Raw genomic sequence first — 24,183 nt, 5'->3', positions numbered from 1 at the left:
TGCCAACATCAGTGAATTTTATTAATCTTCAGATCCATGTTCTCCTGTAAATATCACAACCATTCAAGCTCAGTTTACAGTTGTTTTTTTAGAGGGAGGAATTAAAAGCAGTGAAAAGGCTACTAAACTTTTCATCAGTCTCATCGAGGCTCTTTTGCATACATACTTTTCTTTCCAAAATCTTTTTCGGACAACAGTGCATGTTTAATACTGAGCCCTCTAGGACTAAAAATACGGTACCATCTGGCAAAACAACCTTTGCCAACAAAGGTTAAAAGAAAAAGTTTAATAGATGCACTTTTAAATTAACGTCCATCCATCCTCCACTCGGAATGAGTTGTTTGCTCATTAGCCGTTTTTTTGTTTGTTTGTTTTTTGTCCTTAGTTGTTTCTACTGCAATACTTATATATATAAACAACCCAGTCAGTGGCACAGCTTTTTATGGCTTGAATGTAACAGGACTTCAATCACGTCAAGGATAGCTAAATGCTTTGTGATTCCCAATTGAAATAGGGCTTCTAAACTGAAGGTTTTCTCTTTTATTAGGTTATGCAGATACAGTTTTATAAACAGGCATACCTTTTCATGAGCCTGAATATGCCCTGGATGTAGTGAACAATGTGAAGTCACTATGTTCTATCCAAAAGCTGTTTGTCCATGTGTTTGACGGGGAAAGCTTGTAGCCACATCAAGCACTCCTTGATACTGTCGATTTAGGTCCAGTCTTCATTTCACAAAGCTACCAATCCTAGCTGTGAATCATGTTTCATTTCTCCCTTTGAATCCAACACTGAAGTCATGCGGGATTGCAAGTGGGTTGTTTTTCTCATTGTCATTGACAGAAACAGTTTTAAATTAGATTGACGTTCTCTTGCTCTAGCTATAAATAAACCTTGAGCTCTAAGATATATACTATTTTCATAAATTGAATATACAGTCAACAACTGGCTGATATAAATCCTGTTTTAATGATATTATTCTAAAAAATAAATTAAGTACCTGTGCAAATATCCACAAATTGAAGTGTTTCACATTTAAGACATTGGCGACCTCCAGTGGCTAATTGTGGGTATCCCATAAAAGTCCACTGGAAGGAGCTGATTCAAGTCAAAGCAAAGTGCATTGAGGTCTATATTACCTAATGCAAATATATACCACAACGAGTTAACGCTCAGGAAGAGGACAGGGAGAGACTCCTGGTGTCCACATTGCTTTTCACCCTAAAGAGGAGGTCAGGTCAAACCCAATCTCCCCCGTCCCCGGCTGAAAAAGCACACACCAATCAGCAATGAAAAGATGTTATACATTGGTCTGTAACATGATTGTATAATGGTTCCCAGTACAAATAGAAGATTGAGGAAAGCCAAATGCTTATTGGAATGACTGAACTTGAAGGTGGCAGATGGTTGAGGTTGGCATCCCTGTTTCATAGAGTTGCTGATTTGGAAAGGAAATGGAAGTGGGGGATGATGGGTGATGGTTTGGGGTTACCATGAGAAAAGCCACAATTGAGAAATAGTATTAACAGTAAATCAGCAGCCAAAAAAACATTATCTCTGCAGCCTATGTAAATCACAGTACGGTATTCACTCAAAACAGGGAGGGAGAATAGAAAGCAGTCGCCGCTCTTTCTGTCTCTTCCTTTTTGTACATTAAATATATACTGTGTGAAGGCGCTGGGGTAGTTCACTTTAAAGGCAACTGGACTAACAAGAAGAAGAAAAAAACGTCCACAATGCCTTCATCATGCCTTTCCAGGGTACTCCACTTTTTGACGCAACAGCCCACAGTCATCAAGAATGGACAGACAAGTTTATATACTGTGCCACAACAAGTAGAAGAGGATGGAGTGTGTTTTTCTGTGTACTTCTGTGTTTTGCTACTTGGCTCATCTACTTTTTTTTTTTGTGTAATGGCGCAGTTGGGCACAAGTGCTGCATTGCACTGAAAGTAAACCAGTTGAGGCTACTACCCTCAAGGGCAATTATAATTGCCACATCCTCAGCTGCCCATGGTACCGTGAAACCATACTTCATAAAAGTGAATGAGGGCTACAGGTTTAGATGGATTCTCCCCAGTATGTGTCAGAATTGCTGTCTCATTGCTGTGCATTTGAAGAAAAGGTGAAGGGATGACAAGTCGGACGCTGCAAACAAGCATGATAACGCAAAATCGCAGCGCTTCTTATATCAGTTTTATGTACAGTTAAACCGTAATATTATTCATACCCTGGCCAAATTTGAGATGTGTTTAAGTGATAATGTACTTCTAGATAGTATTCAAATGACGTAATTTGCCCCACATTGTGTGCCGTCATGGGTCCATGGAATGTAGAATGGGAATGAACAAAGAAGTGTCCGGAATTGCAAAGATAAATCAAAAGGATTTCCAATCGACAAAGTCTTCCGAAGTGTGTTCTGACCATTTTGATTAAGGTCAGTGTCATTGTAAGATGGTAAAAATGCTTTTACCATAATGCAATCGTGATATTTGTGAGCTGCTAGCCGTGCTAGCGCTGGCTTAAAATAGATCTCTGCTCCAAATGCCCTCCTGAAGGTCTCATATTTTCCTTTCGCAGCAGCCCAAAAGTTGAAATTGTTGTTAAAGTGTACGAAAATAAATGAGGAATAAACAATGTTATTGTTGTTTTTGTTGTAACATGCTAGCGCTAGTAGCTACTAGCTACCAAGTTAGCTAGCGCGGTCGGGGAACTAGCTAACTTGGTTATAAAATAAATAACCCAAGATTTTTCACCTCAAATTCACAAATGATAAATGCACATAGCAAACAATAAAAGCCAAAAGTACAGAAGACGCAAGAATGTCTGTATTTTGGGAGCCATCCTACCTCAGAACATATGTGGCCATGTAGCCTGCTCCGGGCAGTAACATCGTCAAATGTTTGTAATCCAATCGATTCCACTAATCGCTAAACGCTTCAGCGTGTACTGCTGCAAGGAGTGTTGAGCTAAATCTTTCGTATACGTCTTGCTTACACAAGTAACGTTAGAGGAAGTTGGGGGTGACATTCATCGATAACAGAAGAACATTCGGTGTAAACACAATACAAACACAGCTGAGTACGCTGGAAAGTTGACCCGCCATGAGGGGCCGACTTGCTGTGATGTCAGTGAATACTATCTATTTGTGGAAAAGGTAGCTTCTGGTTGATAATTGCTTTTGCTTTTTTAACATTTTGAAAATGACTTCCCGCACTTTGCGGCCCATTAGACGCACCGTATTATTAGGTGCAATATCCTTCTTGGACAAAAAAATAAAAATAAAGGTTGACCATCGCTACTCAATCTGGTGTTGTTGTTGTGGTTGTGTTATTACTTTGGCTAATGCTAAATGCTATCTTATTTGACAGTTCAACAGCTACAAACAACCCAATACACTCACCATTAGCCCAAAACGTTCGCAGTCCCACATTCTGACGTTAGAAAAGCACCCCCAGAAACGCTCAGCTGGTCTGACCGTAGCATTTCCCATGATTCTTCTTACATGCAAGCAGAAAGTAGCTCTGGTGTGATGAAAACATAGACACCTGATAGCAATTAGATGCGACTGAGAATGACAACGCTAACGTATTAGGAAGGACTTTAAATTAAAGATGATGGATAAAGGATTTTGAGGGGGCCTTATTGTCTAAAAAAATATGGTATAGGCTATCCCTGATCAAACAATTTTGAGAAAACAGTCTTTGTCACCATACCACAGGGACATTACCCCAGAAAACATGCTTTTAAAGGTTAACTGAAGGCTCTCATTTGCCAATAGGTGAAACCTCCGACCAGTCTAGGGTCATTCCACCTTTTCAAAGCCAGCTGTGATATGCTTCAGCTCACATGAGGACAAGCAGTATATACAATGGATAGATCAAATGTATGCTGTAAATAAATAAATGTCCCGTCCAAATTTAGCCAGGGTATTAATTTTTTCAAGTATAACCATGTGGAAAATCTTTTCAGTACATTACAATTGGAGGGTGAGCATTGAAAATGAACAAAAAAAGCTCCATTCATTGAATGAGATGCCTGCATCCTCTTTGTGACCAATCAAAGCAGTTTTCTTTTACAGAAGACCAAAACTGCCAAAATTAAAAATAAATAAATGGCTGAATAAATAAATGAATTAAAGTGAAAATAAAAAAGATATAAAAAATATATATCAAAAATGTATTACAAAGAATTATATATATATATATATATATATATATATATATATAAAATATTATATATAATAACAATATATATATATATATATGTATAAATAACTAAAAGTAAAAATAATGACAATAATAAATACAAAAATAACAATTATAAATATAATTAAATACCAATCAATAAATATAAAAGCTCTGCTCTCACATTTATTTATTTCATGCTGCAGACGGTCAAATGCCAAATGTTATTCAATGTCCTAAGCATGTCTTGGGTATTTCATTCTTTTTATATATTTATTTTCGTATTTATTTTGGAATTTTTTTTAAATATGTATTTATTTTTTTAAATTTTTTGAATCTTGTTTTTTATTTTTGTATTTATTTTTTTACATTTATTTATTTATGGATATATTTATATTTTGTTGTTTTTATTTCAATTAATATTTATTTTTTGTATTTTATTTTTTGAATTAATTTTTTTATATCTGTTTCTATTATCACTTTTATTTATTTTGTAATTTATTTATTTTTTAAATTTAAGCAGTTTTGGTCCTCCATATTCTTTCTGCTTATCTGTTACCAAGAAATGTGTTGAGAAGCCAAAGACCCACCGCCTCGTTAAGTTGAAGATGTCACAGACTTATTAGTGTTAGTCAGTTTCTTACTGGTCAACCCTGTTCCCATTGACCTTAATCCAGTGCAGTCATCACAACGTAGCGATGTGGATTAATTAAAGCAACATGACTCAAATGCTTGTCTGGCACAGAGCTCATATAGTTATGTCCAGAAGTGTATGAAAAATTGAATAGTGTATGTAAAAATGAAAATGATATCAATATTTAAAAGAGGATGACACAATTCATGTTTTTCTGCACTAGTAAAAATAATAGTGAATAAAAACAACCATCAGAGCAATAAATTAAAAAATAATATTATAATTATGGCTAGAGTAGTAGTAAAAAATATTTAACTAGATTCAGTCAGATCCAGGTCCAGGGGGGAAATTTATCAGCGAGGAGAGCTGAGCTTTTGTGGCGTGACTGGATGGAGGGGGCATTGGGAGTGGCTTGGGTGAGGGGGCGGTTCCCTCAGTGTGTGTGTGTGTATTCGTGAGGGTCAAGTGTGAGTGTGTGTGTGTGTGTGCGTGTGTCCATGTGTGGGGAAGTTGTGAACAAGCTGGGAAGAGAAGTGATTTCTCTCCAATCCAGCCCCTTGTCACTTCTCTATTGTATCATTTTAAAATTGTCCCAACTCCCTTCCCTTTCCACACATAAACACTCTTTCCAACACTCGCGCACACACCGACACATCCCCAAACCCACAGTTAAGCCCACCCTCCATTCAGAGTTCAAGATCCTTGGATATTTGGGTGGCAATGTCCCGAAAAGCTAGCGGTGCCCCCCAGAGTCGTGTGTAGCGCACCCCGTTTGAAGTCCCAGAGGCGCCCGTGGAGAGATGGCACACCTCGGCCTCAAAAGCCACACGGCCCCCTGCCGCGCCGTGGGTGCAGGAGAGCAGAAAGGGGCCAGCGTGGTGCACCTGGCAGCCACATCCGAGTGCTGCCTCCCGCAGAGCCAGTACAACCTCCGCAGGGTCCCGCCGCCCACTGCTTCTTAGATCCCAGCCACGTCCGAGGGCCCTGGGCTCGGACGCTTTTTGATACCCAGGTAGATGGCAACTGGAAAGGCAGACATAATAACCATGTTTACATGCAGTCATTAAGCTAAAAATTCCAGTTTCTGAATCCGGCATTACTTGTTTACATGCGTGAGCGGACAGATGTTACTCCCTTTTACAAAACCCGATCTAAAAACAACAATATAGATCTATAAATAAATAAATAAATAAAAGCAAAAATAAATACAAAAATAAAAAACGAGATTCAAAAAATTAAAATAAATATAAAAATAAATGTGGAAATAAATACATATTTATATATTTACTTTTGTATTCACTTCGACATTTAATTTGATATTTGCATGTTTTTAATCTCGTCTTTTATTTTGTATTTGTTATATATATATATATATATATATATATATATATATATATATATATATATATATATATATATATATATATATATATATATATATATATATATATATATATATAGTTGTTTTTATTTCCATTTATATTTTTGGGGAGGAATTACATTTTTGAATTATTTTTTATATCCGTTTTTATTTTAACTTTTAGTAATTTATTTATTTATGTATTTATTCATTTACTTATTTTAAATTTTGGCAGTTTTGGTCCTCCACAGATTTAAACCGTGACGCACGGGCAATGTCATCACGCAAACAGACGTCATTTCGGCTTTCTAAGGTCAATAAAAGACATTATCGTTTAATAATGCTTTATTAAAAAACATGCCGTTCACCACACTAATAAAATAGTCCGTTTCTTCCTTACTCCAAAAGTGTTCTGTGCTGCATCGCCATGTTTGTCAGCCTCTGCTTGTTTATTTCCGGTGGGTTGTGCGCCAGACGTACGGACTTATATTCACGTATATGTGATGCGTTTTCACAAAATCAGGCTTATGTCTTTGAAAATGAAAATAGAGATATTCATATATTCTAACTCTATATTTAATTCCCTTTCAAATGATGTATAATATGTTCTGGTATCTCAAAAATTTAATAAGTTAGCGCAATTTCAAAGTTGGCAGGTTGAAATCTCTTGTTTTGAGAAAAGCGCGTTATTAAAGTGATATAAGATTTATAACTCATTTTCCAGTATTGGATTAGGCATTGTGTACAAAGAGTAAAAGTGCCAATATATCTGGCATCTTATTCCCTGAATTTTATTTAAACCGATTTAAGTATAAAAATAAGAACATACCATGGTGAACGCCATTATCCTGGTCACATGATCGTGATGACATATTCCGTGTGTAAACGAAATCCGCCTTCGTTCATTTCAATGGGAGTTTGCTGACGTAATGGGCAAGAAAAAGGCCGTCTTCTATTCCAATTACTGCGCCAATTCTGATCAGAGTAAAATCCTCAGCATGTCACGTTTCATGTCATTTCGTGTGGGGTTGGGGCGGTGGGGGGTGGCTTCTCCTAATGTGGGCTAAAGCGTGCTTAGCACACAACATGTAGCGTGGCCTGTCAGAGTCAAAGTCACCCGGATGTTAGGGACCGTCCACAAATTACATTTTCAGAGTGAATAATCTCAATGGTGACTTGACTGGTCATTTGATTCTCTGTAACATGCAACTTGTAGACGGTCCCCAACTTTGACTCGCTATGAGCCTGCCGGCTGAATGAGTCGGCCACTTTCATCCGGCTTTCGGCTGGATAAAAATCTTTGGAGAGTCCTCCGTGGCTGTACTGCTTTTGAAGAAGTGCTTCTTTGCTATAGGAAGTAATTCCACCTTTGATGATTTTAGTATCTGAGATTTTTCTTCATTATTATTATTATTATAAATTATTATTATTAACTCTTTCACTGCCAGACGTTTTCAGAAACGGGATGTCGCCAGTGCCAGCCGATTTAAGCATTTTGACTGATCTTTCAAGGTCCACAGAAAATGTTTTGTTTGGACTATGGAAACACACATACTACCAAATGAAAGATTGAACTCTCATCTTTCATCAGAAAAAAAACGTTTGTTTCTACCTTATTCCGTTCTTCAGTAATCAACAATAGAAAATGGTTAGTTTCACTGAAATGCTCGGTTTTGAAAAAGAGCTTTTTGTGAAACGATGTTATTTCATGCACTCTCGTGAATTGTACACTTCTTTTTGTCCATGAATGATGCCACAAACACCTAAACAGTGCTTTACTTCGGTAAAACACTTACCACCAACAATGAAAAAGTGTTTTTAGATTGCAAAATACGTTTATTTCCATTCAACAGTGTAACAATTTGACAAAACAATTTCGCAAACTATTTACAAATGTGTGCAACTGTGGTACTATTTACAATTATGTGGATGTTTCAAATACAGTTTTTCTTTTTGTAACACTCCCCTGCGTGCAAGGAGAGGGAGCAGGATTTGCACAACAGAGTAGTTTCACTGCGATGGCCCGTTTCACGTGCAGACGTTACACTTTCTTGACGGCCTTTTTTTCCGGGGAATAGCAAGTAGCAGACTGTACCCACTACTCCGATGAATATGCATTGGACTCGGGGCACTCTTCGTCGTCCGATTGAAAGTCCGCCTGAGCGTGCTCGGTTGTGCTCCGCGTTTTCCGGTGTTAGCATCACTAGCCCGTGAAACTTTATGACGTCGTCATAGCCGCCGCGTCAGCGCTTCCAACTTCGGCGTCAACCTCGGAGTCACCATCATCATCATCGATGGTGATCATCGTCGTCATCAATGTGCTCTTTAGCGTTGGGCGATGCCTTTCGTCTTTGAAAAAAATTCCCAAGTGTGAGCTGCTTGCAACCGGTCGCCATTGTTCGCTAATTCAGTCATCTAGCTCCACCTCACGTCTTCTACTGCCGCGTCAATGCTTCCAACCTCGGAGTCACCATCATCATCATCGATGATGATCATCGTCGTCATCAATGTGCTCTTTAGCGTTGGTCGATGCTTTTCGTCTTTGAAAAAAACTGCTCGAGCGTGAGCTGCTTGCAACCGGTCGCCATGTTCTCTTCCCTTCCCCAGCCATTGTCCCCTCTAGCTCCGCCTCACGTCTTCTACTGACGCCTACCCAATCTTGTCAAAAGAGAGTTATTGCTGCCATCTAGGGGCCAAAAATAGTCATTAGGCTAACTAGATCTGCTTGAAACTTTCACCACAGCTGGCCAAGGCTTTCCTCCACCCGTTTCAAAAAATAAAATAAAAAATTGGATGACGTCTTTTAACGTCATTGGCGGCCCTCCGTAGGTTTTTACTTGACGTCTTTTAATGTCCATGGCAGTGAAAGAGTTAATGTAATTAATTTTATTATTATTATTTTTATATTATTATTATTTCATTTATATGTATTATATTAGATTTTATTTATTTAGGATTATTATTATTATTAATTTTATTCATTTTATTATTAATGTTTTTATATTATTTTAATTTCATTGATTATATTAGATTTTTTTATGACGATGATGATGATTATTGATTACTATTATTAACTCTTTCACTGCCAGACGTTTTCAGAAACGGGTTGTCCCCAGTGCCAGCCGATTTAAGCATTTTGACTGATCTTTCAACACACAGAAAATGTTGTGTTTGGACTATGGAAGCACACATACTACCAAATCATCAGAAAAAAAAAGTTTGTTTCTACCTTATTCCGTTCTTCAGTAATCAACAATAGAAAATGGTTACTTTCACCGAAATTCTCTGTTTTGAAACAAAAAGCGGAGAAAACAAGCTTTTTGTGAAACGATGTTATTTCATGCACTCTAGTGAATTGTACACTTCTTTTTGTCTATGAATGATGCCACAAACACCTAAATAGTGCTTTACTTCTGTAAAACGCTTTCACCAACAATGAAAAAGTGTTTTTAGTTTGCAAAATACGTTTATTTCCATTCAACAGTGTAACAATTTGACAAAACAATTTCGCTAACTATTTACAAATGTGTGCAACTGTGGTACTACTTAAAATTATGTGGATGTTTCAAATACAGTTTTTCTTTTTATAACACTCCCCTGCGTGCAAGGAGACGCAGCAGGACTCGCACAACAGATTAGTTTCACTTTCGCTTTGTGCGTTTCGCGTGCAAACGGCCTTTTTTTCCGGGGAATAGCAAGTAGCAGACTGTACACACTCCTCCGATGAATATGCATTGGACTCGGGGCACTCTTCGTCGTCCGATTGAACGTCGCGCTGAGCGTGCTCGGTTGTGCTCCGCGTTTTCTGGTGTTGGCATCGCTCGCCCATGAACCTTTTATGACGTCGTCGTAGCCGCCCCGTCAACGCTTCCAACTTCCCTGTCAACCTCGGAGTCACCATCATCATCATCGATGATGATCATCGTCGTCATCAATGTGCTCTTTATAGCGTTGGTCGATGCTTTTCGTCTTTGAAAAAAACAGCTCGACCGTGAGCTGCTTGCAAACCGGTCACCATTATGGCTTCTTCAGCCAATGTCCCCTCAAAACTCTAGCCCCGCCTCACGTCTTCTGCTGACGCCTACCCAATCTTGTCAAAAGAGAGTCATCGCTGCCCTCTAGGGGCCACAAATAGTCATTAGGCACAACAGACTTGCTGGAAACTTTCACCACAGATGCGGAAGGGTTCCCTCTACCCGTTTCAAAAAAATAAAAATAAAAAATAAAAAAAATTGGATGACGTCATTTAACGTCATTGGCAGCCCTCCGTAGGTTTTTACTTGACGTCTTTTAACGTCAGTGGCAGTGAAAGAGTTAATACTATTAATTTTATTAATATTGTTTTTATATTATTTTTATTATATTTGTATTTATTAGATTATATTTTATTTATGTATTGAGCATCTTTAAAGTTATTTATTTATGTATGTATGTATGTATTTATTTATTTATTATAAAATCACATTGGCCTCCCCAATGAAAATTTTTTGGCTCCTGTTTACATGGCCTTTCTTTGTAAGGGCTATTGACTGCAAGTAAACGTAGTCAATATGGCTACTTCTATTATACTCAAACGCAAGAACAGAGTAAATAAGAATTTTGTACGTGACAAGCACACTGACCTTGTGATCGCAAATCTCCTGATTCCCTCAGATTCATTTGTGACCCTGGAAGACAGAGATACAACATAAGAGGTAATCCAGAGCAGAGCGACCGAAAACGTTGCGATGAGACGGCATTCAGAAAAAGCAAGCATCAACAACAAGCAAGCCATACGCACATATTGTCCAGTAACCTTACAACCTAGCTCACTTCAATTGAAAGCATGCATTGATTGCTCTTCATAGTACAACAGTGCACGTTATTGTAACACATAGAATAAACATTTAATGAGTTTCAACCCATTAACCACAAATTGATAATGAAAACTCTCTGGCAACATTGAGCACATAACGTATGCAGGCCGTTCACCCCGCAGCTGCTGCACTGCAACACTGCCATCACGATCAATAAACTGACTTAATCAGGCATGAGAACTACATGAAAGAGACATATGTGTTGTGGAGATCCACTGTGAATGCACTTTCATGACTACATATCGTTTTGCTTTTTGTCTCCTGGTTAGTGTAGTGTACACACAGGGGGTTTGGGTACAGTGGAACATCGATGCAACGACCCCAGAACCAAAGGGCCCCGGATTCAACAGTCAGAAAAAAGTGTCTGGTGCACTCAAAACGAACCTTTGTGCTAAAAAGCACGCCAGTGTGGCGACATGTTCGCAGGGGCTTTTTTCCTTTCAAAAGCGATACATGTACAGTATATTTGTAGTGGCCATGTTAGCAGGGCTGCCTGTTCTATCTAAGGAAATGGACAGCATGGACATTAGCTTACCATTGCGTCACATGTTTTTTTTTAAAATTCAGGTTAGGGTGATCAGACGTCCCGTTTGGCCGGGATAGTCCTGATTATGAGCCTTGGGTCCCGGGTGCCGGCGAATTTCGTCAATTGTTTTGACCCGTTTATTGTTTATGTCAATCACACAATTGTCATAGCGATTCATAAGATAGACCAATTAAAAGGGAATTAAACGGTTAATTTGCTTCTATTTACTTCCAAATTCACCTTTGCGTTCTCATCCCCATCCGCATCTTAATCAGTAGGAGGACAGACTTACGTAGCAGCACAGACTTAAATATGAATGCACTGTCAATGGCGCATACTCACCGTGGGGAGAAGTGACGCCCCCGGTGATTGTACCAATAAGCCATATGTAAATCTGTGCGTAGCAGCCGGTGACTGGAACTACAACTACTTACTGCTTTGGCATCTAAGAATCATAGATGAAATATAGTCTTGCTGTCATCAGTCGCGACAACACAAGTGGTAGGCTATCTTTCTATTTACTATGTGTGACCGGCGCGAGGTAAACGGCACAGCCAGCTTCCAGTAGCTATTGGGACCGAGCAAAAAAGGTAGGATAACGGTGAGTGCACTGGATTGATTTGTTTAGCGACTAAGACAACATTAAGCATTAGCAATTGATGTGCATGTCGGCTGCCCCCCCAAAGCCCCTTGGATGAAGATTGAATACTGATGAAATTCTGTGAAATTATAATATCACGCTTTTTCATCTTGGAAATCTAGTCACCCTAACTCAGGTGCTAGTCCTGTATGCATCTCTCGAACATGCTATTGTTGATACTGTACACAGTTGTTGTTTTTTATTGTTGTTGTAAAGTCCGATCAATGAGATCAAATTGCAACATGTGAAAAAGAAAGTACTAACGTTGTGGTTAAGGGTAACCCCTCCTCCCCCCCACACACAAAGCAATAATTTTGTATGGTTCTAGGAGTTTTTAAGGCACGAAAAATTACTTCAGTGTAACAGACCAACCATTCCCCCAATGAGTCCATTAAATTGAAGTTCCACTGTTTTTCCAAGAGGTTGTGGAGTTTTTGTTACACAATGAACCTTCACTGTGGATGTGAACAATTACTGCTCTTTGGTATAGTGGTCTTCAGGTTTTCCCAACTCAAATATTAGTGAAAATTGGGGTTAAGTGGGCTATGCCTCTCCTTTGCGACACACTCTATAGTGACGTAATAAAAAACAAAAAGTACAGACATGGACTTTCAGGTATCAAAAGTGAGCCTGTTTCCACAATCATTTCATGTTGTATCAATATCGTATGAAATCTACAATGCATTACAGTGGCTGTAACCTACCAGATGGTGCCGTTTTGCGTTGTTGTTGCATATGTTATATTAAATGCAGAGCAGTGATTAAACTGCTAAATTAATGGGTATAAAAAATGTCTCATTATATGTCTGTTTGACTTCCTGTTACAGTCACTTCAGTTCAACATACTTCACTTGTGGGAGTTGACTGGCTTGCTGCCTATGTAGTTAATTTGTTGTATGTTGTCAAGTTTTCACATTATAGCTTAAGTGTGTTCAATGTAACCAGAGTATATGGTCATACTTAGATGAACTGTTGGATAGAGAGTTAACACTCAATGAGAGTCTCCACTGTTGATTACAATGACCCCCCCCTCAAAAAAAACAAAAACAAAACAACAACAACAACAAAATGCTAAGTCATGCTTAAAACCTACTGTATAAGAAAGAAAATAGTATGAAGAGTTAAAAACAACAACATGCAGAGTAGCAATTATTAATACAAGGAGCCATACAGAAAAATCTATGAGGCATTCACAGACTGATGTAACTCCCGTGTGACTAGGCAGACAACGGAGCAGCGCAGGCACACAAGAAATAAGCAAGACACACGGGAACTTACTAACGGTTTTTGATCCTTGTGGAAGAGTGCAACCCGACACTGATTTGTTTGAGCCCTGGCGCTTGGACGGGTCAAGGTTGACCCTGATGCCATGACAGTAGGAAAGCAGAATAAGAAACAATGGTGAAGACGGAATATAGGGTAAGAGCGGTGAAGGGAGGGGGTTCAAGAGATACAAAGAGATATAATTGAATCGCAGGAGACCAACTGGTCAAGGAGAGATGTGGTACGGGAATTGAGTGGCAAGGATAAAGCTGTGGTTTGATTCAATTAGTCATGTGTGATTATGACGACGAGAGGAAGAGGGAAACGAGGGATAATCTGGGGCCACAGATGGTCTTGCAAAGACGCTAATATGAATACACATTCTAATACGCACGGATCCTAGCAGGGTTGAACTCGAGTTGAAGAGAATAAACTTTTTTATTGTGGAAATGCTGGAAGCATCAATTTTTCCCCATTCATTTTCAATGGTACTGACATTGAACTTTTTTAAGTCCCACTTTCCACGTCCACTTCCATACATACAATTTCTAATCATTACCAGCTCTTTGAGTTTATTGTCCAGTAAACAGGAGGTCGCAGATTCGAATCCCACCTCCTACTGTACATTGCAAACATATCCATGGCCATTATGCTAAGGGATATATATACTTGTATACCGAGTGACTATCATAGCAGGAAATGCACTATAATTTCACTGAAATTATTAAATGCATGTTGGCCTTCAACATCAGATGACAGTTTTCAAAATAAATACACCATTAGCCATGAACTTGAACAAGTCAAGTTTGCTCAGTGCTCAGAGCAATTGCCTCCCACCACGGAGAACCTGGGCTCAAACCCCGCTTGGACCACATTTTAATAAATTCAATGGTTTGATACCAACTGACTATCATTTCAGGAAATTGATTATGATTTCTCTGAAATTATTAAATCCTACCTTAGACAGATTGCGGTTCAAGTTTTCTTTTTATTCATTTGTCATTTAACTACAATTAAACATTTGTTATTTTCACATCATTTATCTTTCAATTTCTTTCATAAGCATTCAACTTAGCATTCAGCTATCATCATTAAGCTTCCAGCATTCCCACACAATTTCTGCAAAAATTGCATCGAGTCTAGTTGTTTCATGGTATTATTACCTATTATACCTTATTTTTACCTTCTTGCTTTTATTTAACCCTTGAAATCATCAGGGCAACTTTCACTCCACACAACAGCAGAATAAACATCCAAATTTAAAAACACGATGTTAATGAATACTTAAAACCGTGTTCTAATTTTTTAAAGTTGTTGTTCACAATGGTAAATTTTGCTAGAGATAGGACAGATGAAGCGAATGAAAATGTTGAGTCATCAGGTTAAGCAGTGACACATAACGCTTCATGTCTATATGCAGAATAATAAAGTACTTCTTTAGAATATGCGAAGAATAAAAATGGGGTAAAGGCATCTGCATTTAAAAGGAACAGTGAGCAAATACATATTTAATTGTACATGACCTTATTTGTGACTAATTGCGGGGAATAGTTTTAGTTCTCTAAAATTTAGCCAGAATTTTTTGTTTGTTTGTATGATATGTTGTTTTAAGTGGCAGGTGTAAAACCAATGTAAAATGAAAAAATTAAATAGATGTTACAAGGCTCGAAATATATGTACCGTATATTTTACAATAACTTTCTTATTGTGTAGCAGATTATTATTTTTTCGCACATTAATCCCCGGGACCTGACCTTCGTTTTATAATCAAGAATTTTTATTTCTTGAATTCACATTGTGTATAATAGCAAATTGTAGTTTTGTCTAGCAGCAAAGCTAATTTGATTTTTTTTTCTTAATCTACCGAAATGTAATTTGATTAATTACACATTTTTGACATTTGTAATATCTACAGACCGCAACAGTCAAACTCAAAAACTACGACTCTATTGTGAAAACAAACATATAATAATACTGATATTATAAATATTTTATATAACGTGTGTTATTCATTCATTTTCCGAATAATATATGAGATGCGTTTTCACAAAATCAGGCTGAAGACTCAAAAAATGAAAATTCAAATGTTGATATAAACTAATTGTACACTTAATTCCCTTTCAAATTATGTATAATACGTGGTCGTACCTCAAAAATTGACAAAGTTAGAGCAATTTCAATGTTGAGAGGTGTAATCCCTCGTTTTGGCATGTACATTTTTTAAAGGTCCATAGCTTCGGAAAAATAAAATGGATCCGAAACTTTCAGCAAGTGTTGAAAGACTCCCTGGAAAGTCAATTCCAATAGCAGGTAAGGGCATCACGCAACATTTTCTATTTTAATAATTCTGACTACTACCTCAGGACCGAGTCTGCAATGTGGTTAGACACACTAGTAGCCAACATAGCTTGTTGCTAGCTAGCTGGTTGTGACATAAGTAGCAATTAGTTTGCCTCAACAGTCGACTGGTGTCCGTCCCGTGCGTAGGTGACATCAGCGCATTGCAGAAACCTTGACACACATGCGTCCAGCTCAGTGAAGCTTTTCTGGGGGAGTTCAGGAAAAACTACCAAATTGGTGATTGTCAGTTTTGCTTTTTTATTTTAATTTTATTTTTTTACACGAGAGTTTTGCTTTTCAATGTTTTTTAATGAGGCACAAAATAAACATTTTGACTTGCAAGCTGCGATTTCGAGCCTTGATGTTATATTTTTGCATTTATGACATGTATACAGGGGTCCCTCGCTACTTCGCGGTTCACTTATCGTGGATTCACTATATCACGGATTTGTATTTGGGTCCAATATTCCTACATTACAGAATTTATATTGTTGTACCTCGTTATATTGTGGATTTTTCGCGAAAAGTGAGGTGACACTGTACACATTTTTATATATTTTTTAATGTTTTTATATAGTTTATATGACACTAGAAATTAATTGTATTATTGATTATTATTAAGTACAGGGAACTGAATAAAAAAATATCTCTGTAGTTACTATACCTGCGAGTGAGTTTAGAGGTCAGTTTGGTGAAGAGGTTGGAGGTGGCCCTGGTGCGAGCATGGGGCAAAGGGCTGGCATCATGGTGGGACAGGGTGGGTGAAGTGGGCGGGGCCGAGTAAATCGGAGGGCCGCGATCCCTCAGCTGTCCCCCGTGAAAGGTGCTGCGAATTGTGGAGCCTCGGGTTAAGCGGCATCGGTCCGAAGAAGAAGAAGATGTTGCTCCGGCCCCCGAAATGCTAAGTGTGGAGGGAGAAGCCGCAGGCATGCGGTGGCCCAGCGAGCTACAATGAAACAAAATAGGTTTAAAAAAAGAAAAAGAAAAAAAGAGCCTTATTTTCTAGTGCGGGGCGCTATTTTCATGTTGTGTGCATTGTGAGCGTGAACACAGCTGACTTCATTTGCTGCCAATCATTCCCTACAAAGGTGGTGAACTCAGACACAGCGATCCTTATCACTGCTTTTGGGGCGGTGTGGCAACAGACAACGTAAACCGGTACCCTCATTAAATAGAGAATTAGCTGGTGATAACTGCTAGCGTCTTAAATATGTTTGCGGACCTGAAAGACATTCAATAAATTGATTTTTACAATGATTCTGAGGTTTTGATGAAATGAAATGCATCTGACATCCACACACATATCCATAGAGCTCAGTATCTCTCTGCCTGTGGAACAATCAAATTCACCAAAATTGCGTTTAAGACTACCTGTGCCAGTTTTTAGACATGGTCTGAGCAGATGTAACTTTAGACAAACTTTCTGCCACCTAATTTCAAGGACACACCCTTGCTGTGCCAGAACGGTCTGCTGAACTGGCAAACGCATGCAGTGAAAGAAGGATATACCAGCATTTCCGCATGTACCGTCTATGAAAATAGAGCCCTCTGAGTCACTGTATCTTGAAAAAAAAAATCTGCCAAAAACAAGCAACAAAAAGAAAGACATGACACAGAGCAGTACCTGTTGTCTTTGCCATTCTGCAGGAGAGAGTGCCTGTCAGCCCCTGAGCGATCTGTGCACACGTATGTATTTCGGCGTGTCATTGCGCTTCCAGGGATGTTATTCTTTAGAGTGAAAAGTGAGGTGAGAAGCAAATATTAGTCACATGGAAAGTGAATAGAATCAAATGTATTGCATTCCATTCATTTTTGTGGTCTTGAACAGAAAGCTATATCTAATACTTAAAGCAATACACCATTTATTAAAAACTAACCAGTTATTCTGTGAAATGGTTCATTTCAATTTCCCGATTTAATCGTCAATTTATGTTGAGCGATTATTATTTTATAGTACTTTTTAGAGATATTTTTGCATTAGGCACAGTATCTGCCATTTTTGGTGATCGTCATGACGTAATGCGTGCTGTAAACAGGCATAAAATTGCATGGCTTAAAATAACTACAAAGACATTCACAAGGTATTATTGCATCCCACGGCGAACGTAAAAGTGGGAATTATGCCATCGACTAAGATGCCATAGATATTTGTATTTTTATCCTTTGTATATACTGCCTACCTAATCGAATACTGTACTGTTCAGTGGCGTATTGCTTTAAAATAATATACAGTAGGTTCTGAGTTTATGATGGAGTTACATTCCTAAAGTGGCAACATAATCTGATATTGTACGTACCTGCAAGTCTGACCATGCCTTACTCACGCTAACACGGCAGTTTAGTCTTAAATACTGTAAGAATTGGTATGAAAAACACTTCCAGAGGTAACAGTAAGCAAGGCAGTAACGAAGCATGTCTTCTTGTTCTGCGTGATTGTGTACTGTAGTCTTTTACCGTTGTCTATCGCTAACCTGCACTAACATAGGAATTAAATCAAATTACATTTAATATAAAGTATGTTGAAAAATCTTCTCAAACATCAATATAAAACAACGCTGAACAAGCCTTCTTGTGATGCATGATTCTTTTCATGTCTTTGCTCAAACTACTTCACTGCATGCCGTTCGTAACCTCAAAATCACATACACAGTAAATTCTCCAGAGTAAATTTGACTCTATTTAGAGTGGGGCCAAATAGACTCAGTTTTAGAGTAGGCTAAAATTTACACTTGTAAGAGAGTAAATTAAAGAATTTGAAAAAAAAAAGTCACTCAAGGAATGAGGAACAAACTCACAACCTAAAGCTTGGGAGACTGCCACACCTGCCCATCCTACTATTCCCATATATCCAAGAGACCAAAACCTCATTTTTGGTCTTGGAGTTAGGAAGATTCCATTTGACATGAGCGATATACTAACACAGAGCAGGAGCTGCGTGGCTAAGGGAATAGATCGGCTGTCTCCCAAGCTGAAGAACGTGAGTTCGTTCTTCAACCCTTGAGTGACTTTAGTTTTTTTTCAATTCTTTATTTTACTCTCATTCAAGTGTAAACTCTAAAATTACCCTAAAACTGAGTATTTTCTACCACTCTAAATAGAGTAAAATTTACTCTGCAGAATTTACTGTGTATGTTGGGACCACCATGAACTGAGATCCCTGCAGTAGAGCTTTTCATTCACAATTCGAAGGTTGGACATTGAATTGGAGGCCCAGTTGACTATAAAGCTGCTGGAAAAGCAGTTTATGCTTGATGACTGCACATTTGTCGTATTACCACACTACTAGACACCTTCCATTGTTGGATCTTCCTCGTCCTAAATGTGTATTTTACTATAGTGGCTTGTTTGCTGTAGTAATGGAGTGGTGCCGGAGACAAATTCCTAGTACGTTTTTTTTTTTTTAACATTGTCAAGAAAGAATCCTGTGATTCTGACTTGAAGAACGTGCTTGAAAAAGTAGCTGTGGCGTCTCGCGTGACTCAGTAGGAAACACTCACTGTGGTGGCGGTCATGTCTTTACGGCGGTCTGGTATCTCCGACTTGTTAGGGTTGTTGGCGCTGCTAACCATTGGACTAGAAGGAGGGAGGCTGTGGCTTCCCATCACGCTGCAGCTGGCCTTACGCGAAGGCATTCGTCCCTCTCGCAGTTCCCTCTCGCCCGTGCTTGTTGGGCTCCGTTTGGGGTGCATTACGGGCATGGACGGCCCGCCTTTGTTGTGGAGGACAGCAGTGCATAGACAGACGAGAGACTCATATAAGGAGTATTCTGCTACAACAGCCCCCAGTGGCTTAGAAAAGGATAGTCGATAGTGAAGTGGCTTGGCTGACGAGCTACATTTCACGCTCTACAGGAACTGTAACACTTTCACGAGTCACAAGTAAGAATAAATACTCACAGAAGTCGCTGTGCCGTCGCTGCCTGTGGTAAGTGGAGGCACTGCGCTGTGTCTTACTGTGTGAGGAGGAGGTGGAAGAGGAAGAGGAGCCGGTAGCTGTTGAAGAGTGTTTGTTGGTTCCGTTGGTGATAGGGCTGGGTCGCACCCTTGCCAAGGACAGGGTACTGGCTGTGCGAGCCTCGCTGCCCTCCTTAAATGAGATGCAAATGGAAGAGTGACAACGCAGAAATAATTAATATAACTTATTTTAGGCGTTCAATTAAAAAAGTGAAGATTCACTTTACAGTAAAACATTTTTTTTTTAACAAGTTGGCTGATTTTAGCTGTTCCTTTAACCTCTGGTAATAAAAACAAGAAGAGAGAGACCATCCAAGATGAAGATCATAATTTAATTTGGACTCTTTTGATTGCTGAAGCATTCCCACATATGTTATTGTGATTTTTATTCGCCAAACTTTTTTGCCGTGTAACAACTCCCATATACACCGTTCAAGTTTCAACTTACATCAAAAATTCCCGCCTCGCGGGGTATTTATATAGTCTGATTTCACATTACTTAAAGTATTCACACAATTTAACGTTGAATATGAACTTTTCCCCATTCATTTTCAATGGGACAGACATTGAAATTTTCCCACAAAAGTCCCTTTCCATGCCCACTTCCATACATACAATTTATCATAATTTCCATCTGTCTGATACTGCTCAGTGGCGCACTTGGTAAAGTGCACTGTCAAGTAACCAGAGTGGCGGGTTCGAATTCCACATTTGACTGGACATTGCAAATATCCGTGGCCATTATGCTAAGTAATATACATGCATACCAACTACCATATCAAGAAATGCATTATAATTTCACTGAAATGATTACATGGCATGCTAGCTTTCAGCATCAGATGACACTTTTCAAAATAAATACACCATTAACCATGATTTCAAACAAGTCACGTTAGCTCAGTTAGAGCAACTACCTTCCACCACGGTTTGATATCAACTGACTATCATATCAGGAAAGTGATTATAATTTCTCTGAAATGATTAAATCCCACCTTAGACAGATTGCAGTTCAAGTTTTGTCAACTTTCACATAATTTATCTTTCATTTTACTTCATAAGCACATGCATTCAAATATTAGCATTCAGCTAATAGCGTCCAGCTTTTCAACATTCCCACACAATTTCTACAGAAATTGCACTTTGTCTAGTTTTAGTGAGGTATTAACATTTTACCATTTTGAAAAGGAATGAGGAGTTTCAAATTGAATTAACCTTTTTTGCCTGAATTGGCTTCTCTGAGAAGTCAGAACATAACATTCAATTACCAAACCATTTTTTCTGTTAAGGAATGCAAGTCAATTTCTATTTGTATTATTTTAAGGTATTATGTTTTATGTGCCTTAGTTCAGCTGACCAGCTGCTCCTGAAGGTACCGAAGTCTAAATGGAAGTTTTGTTTAGATGGAGCCTTTTCCATTTTCTGTCCCGAAAGTTTGGAATGACCTCTCAGTGCCCAGATCAGTAATATTATTAGAGTTTCAGCTATCGAATATTTGGTATTTGGATATCCTATTGAAAATTCTAGCCAAGAATTGAGTATTTGGATAGAAATAAAAATATACATGTATATACTTTCTTGGTTAAAGAACAATTACCTTAGTCTTATCTCTGTTTTAGCGCTCTTAACTGGAGCTTGAACGTGACTTCAAGACTTTGTGTTACTGACGTCTTCCGCAACAGTTTGGGGCATTTATATTGCCGTTGTTCACAAAGTCTGAATAGACAAGCATGTTGTCAGCCCTTATACTGCGATGACAAGCTTCCGGAAACAACCTCAAAATAAAAGCGCTACAATACATTGATCAACATATACTAATTGGTAAGATAAGGTTTATTTTGAGACTGGGTTTCTCTCAGTGTTAGAGCCGTGTACTGTCATGCATACAGCCGTTAGCTTGACTACGACTATCTCAGCAGGTATCCGAGGCAGAAATGACGAGGACTCGTTTCAGTCCTAGTATTAATAATCGTTTTTGTACGATTATGCCAATTTTGTAATCGTGGAGGGTAATAATCGAAATCGTAATTGAATTTCAATTAATTGCACAGCCCTACTTCCTATTGGATGGTAGTCTGATAACTAAACTTAACTAAGCACAGTAGGTCATGACATATACTAAAAGCTTAATCAATTACATTTTTAAATCAGATTAATCACATCTTAGAATTTTGATTAATCACGATTAATCACTTGATAAAAAAGCCTTTTTTATCAATATTTTTTTCCAGCCAAATTTGAAGAGCACCGGTTGGTTATGTGTTAATTCTTTTGACATTTAATGTTGAGGACGCCACTGCATACGCTCATCCTCCTCTTTTTCTAATCAATTACTTACTTATTTAAAATGGGGAAAAAATGACACCAATATTTTGACATAAACAAATATTCTAAATGTCTTACGCAAACATTTATTAAATGCTTTATTTTAAAGCATGTAATTATGTTTATTGCTCAAACAACATGTGCTACCTTAAATATAGCCATCCGCTGTCACGCTAAAGGATAATCTATGGTCAAAATTAATAGTGTGATTAATTTGCATTAATTCATGACTAATGCAATATTTTTTTGTGATTAATTAATCAGTTAATGCGTTAACTTTGACGGCACTAATTTAAATACAAATGGCTAAATAGACAAGAATGTAATTAACAACTTTAACTTCAGATCCGTTGATAAGAGATCTCTTGGCAGTATTCCTATGCCTTGAAGTTGACCAAGAGCTCTTTTAACAAGAGGAGGTAAAAGAATTATTGAGAGGCTGCATTAAGAACCAGTAGGAGAATAATAACTATGAATCATGACAATCCACTTGGCAGGTATCAAGGGCAACAGGGATGTAAATGATGTTGTAAATGAAACTATATCATATTTCTTCATACATACATGAGAAATAAAAGTAGGTGTGTATAACTCACATCGCCTTTGCGACCCAGCAGTAAGTAGGTAGCGGTGACCTCATTGTATTTTTGATTGAGCAGAGAGTCCTTGATTTCATCGGGGGTGAAGCCCATGCCGACCATCACCTCTGAAGCACACAAACAGCAAACGGTGACGTAAATCATACATGCATCTCGTGTCGTGACAACATTGATTCAGTCAGCATACATCCAATAAGAAAGCGACATTATCACTCGTCCAGTTGACTCACCAATGCGGGCTGGATCGCTGTAGTCTTCCACTGGTTCTATATGGGGCATTAGGTCCTCACCCTCATACCCTGAATTTATCCACTTGTCCTTCATGACTTGCTGTAGAGACATAGAAAAACTGAGTTTGCTTTGTTTGATTGCACATGAGGAAAACTCAGTCTATTTTTTTGGTACTCCTCACATCAAGGGTGCAGCGTTTGGCGGGATTGAGCACCAGGAATCGACGAAGGATCCCTTCACAGTCCGTGGACATGTAAAAGGGCACGCGGTACTTTCCCCTCAGCACACGCTCCCTCAGCTCCTGTTGGTTACATGATAGATGCTTAACATTTTGAGGCTTCAGGAGAACAAAAACACACAACAGCAAAGTGTAAAATTACAGCCCATAAATTTACTGTATTTTTTGGACTATAAGTCGCTCCGGAGTATTAATCGGCAAAAACTGCTTCATAAAGAAGAAACCCACCCACATAAAACTTAAACAAATAAGTCACATTTTTTGGAGAAATTTATTTTACTAAAGACGAGACCAAGAACAGTAAAGCACAGACAGCAACAAACGAGTTCCAGTTGGATTCATATATTCTACTTCTAACTATAGAAATGTTTAACTTTTTAATTTAAAATGGCTTACCTTATCAAGAATCCTGCGTCGCAATGTGTTATAATGTATAATCCTGGGTGGTTATCGCACCTTTTGGTGCTGTAAATAGTAAAGCCTAGTGGTGATGAATACCGCATGCTAATTTAGCGAGCTAGCTTGATACATCACACATTAGTTGCCATGACTACTTCCTTTTTTTCTTATTCCAAATCTTGTTCTACTTTATTTTGGTGGTTTGCAAAACTTTAGCACATTACTGATGCATTCACTTTTGGTTAAGCCATTTTAAACTAAAAATAAAAACTTTTCTGTAGATACAAGTCAACTAGAGTTGCCACCCGTACCGTTTTTCCCAGAACTGTTCTCTTTTTTTTACTAGCTCTCCCGGAAAAATAAAAATCTCTCCCAGGACACTATTTGTCCCGTTTTTTTAGGAAGAATGCCAAAAGCTAATTTGATTTCCTTAATTCTGTAGTCTAAAAATGTCCCCTGCGCTACTGTGGAACGCTTTGTTACAGAGCGTGCCACCGGCGGCACATTTCCATAGGTGCACTTTGGATTACCATAACTCCGGCATTGTTTGTACTATGAAAAATTCCAATGGTGTATGAAAGCTAAGCCCTTTTGCTTTACAGAAAAAGTACTTTCATTACGGTAATTTCAGTTTTC

At 38.3% G+C, this 24,183-nt stretch overlaps 1 protein-coding gene across 5 annotated transcripts in view; it reads right to left on the bottom strand.

Moving 5' to 3' along the window:
* mark4a (MAP/microtubule affinity-regulating kinase 4a) overlaps window positions 1-24,183 on the bottom strand; it is a 56,154-nt gene continuing 31,971 nt past the window's right edge. Inside the window, exons 9-18 of one of the 5 annotated variants that reach the window (XM_077547616.1) lie at window positions 23,092-23,211; window positions 22,910-23,009; window positions 22,677-22,786; window positions 19,702-19,891; window positions 19,303-19,529; window positions 17,430-17,533; window positions 16,470-16,751; window positions 13,481-13,563; window positions 10,803-10,847; window positions 5,628-5,843 (exon numbers count right to left, since the gene is read on the bottom strand). In XM_077547616.1, coding sequence (XP_077403742.1) covers window positions 5,779-5,843; window positions 10,803-10,847; window positions 13,481-13,563; window positions 16,470-16,751; window positions 17,430-17,533; window positions 19,303-19,529; window positions 19,702-19,891; window positions 22,677-22,786; window positions 22,910-23,009; window positions 23,092-23,211 — 1,326 coding nt within the window. In that variant the 3' untranslated portion in view covers window positions 5,628-5,778. Of the gene's footprint in view, window positions 5,844-10,802; window positions 10,848-13,480; window positions 13,564-16,469; window positions 16,752-17,429; window positions 17,534-19,302; window positions 19,530-19,701; window positions 19,892-22,676; window positions 22,787-22,909; window positions 23,010-23,091; window positions 23,212-24,183 lie in introns of all 5 variants that reach the window. The other 4 variants (XM_077547617.1, XM_077547618.1, XM_077547613.1 and 1 more) reach the window with 4 other exon arrangements.

This window comes from Vanacampus margaritifer, chromosome 16, assembly GCF_051991255.1.
Source record: "Vanacampus margaritifer isolate UIUO_Vmar chromosome 16, RoL_Vmar_1.0, whole genome shotgun sequence".
NCBI lineage: Eukaryota > Metazoa > Chordata > Actinopteri > Syngnathiformes > Syngnathidae > Vanacampus > Vanacampus margaritifer.
The sequence above is the reverse complement of the archived record's forward strand: the minus strand, read 5'-3'. Positions and strand labels throughout refer to the sequence as shown.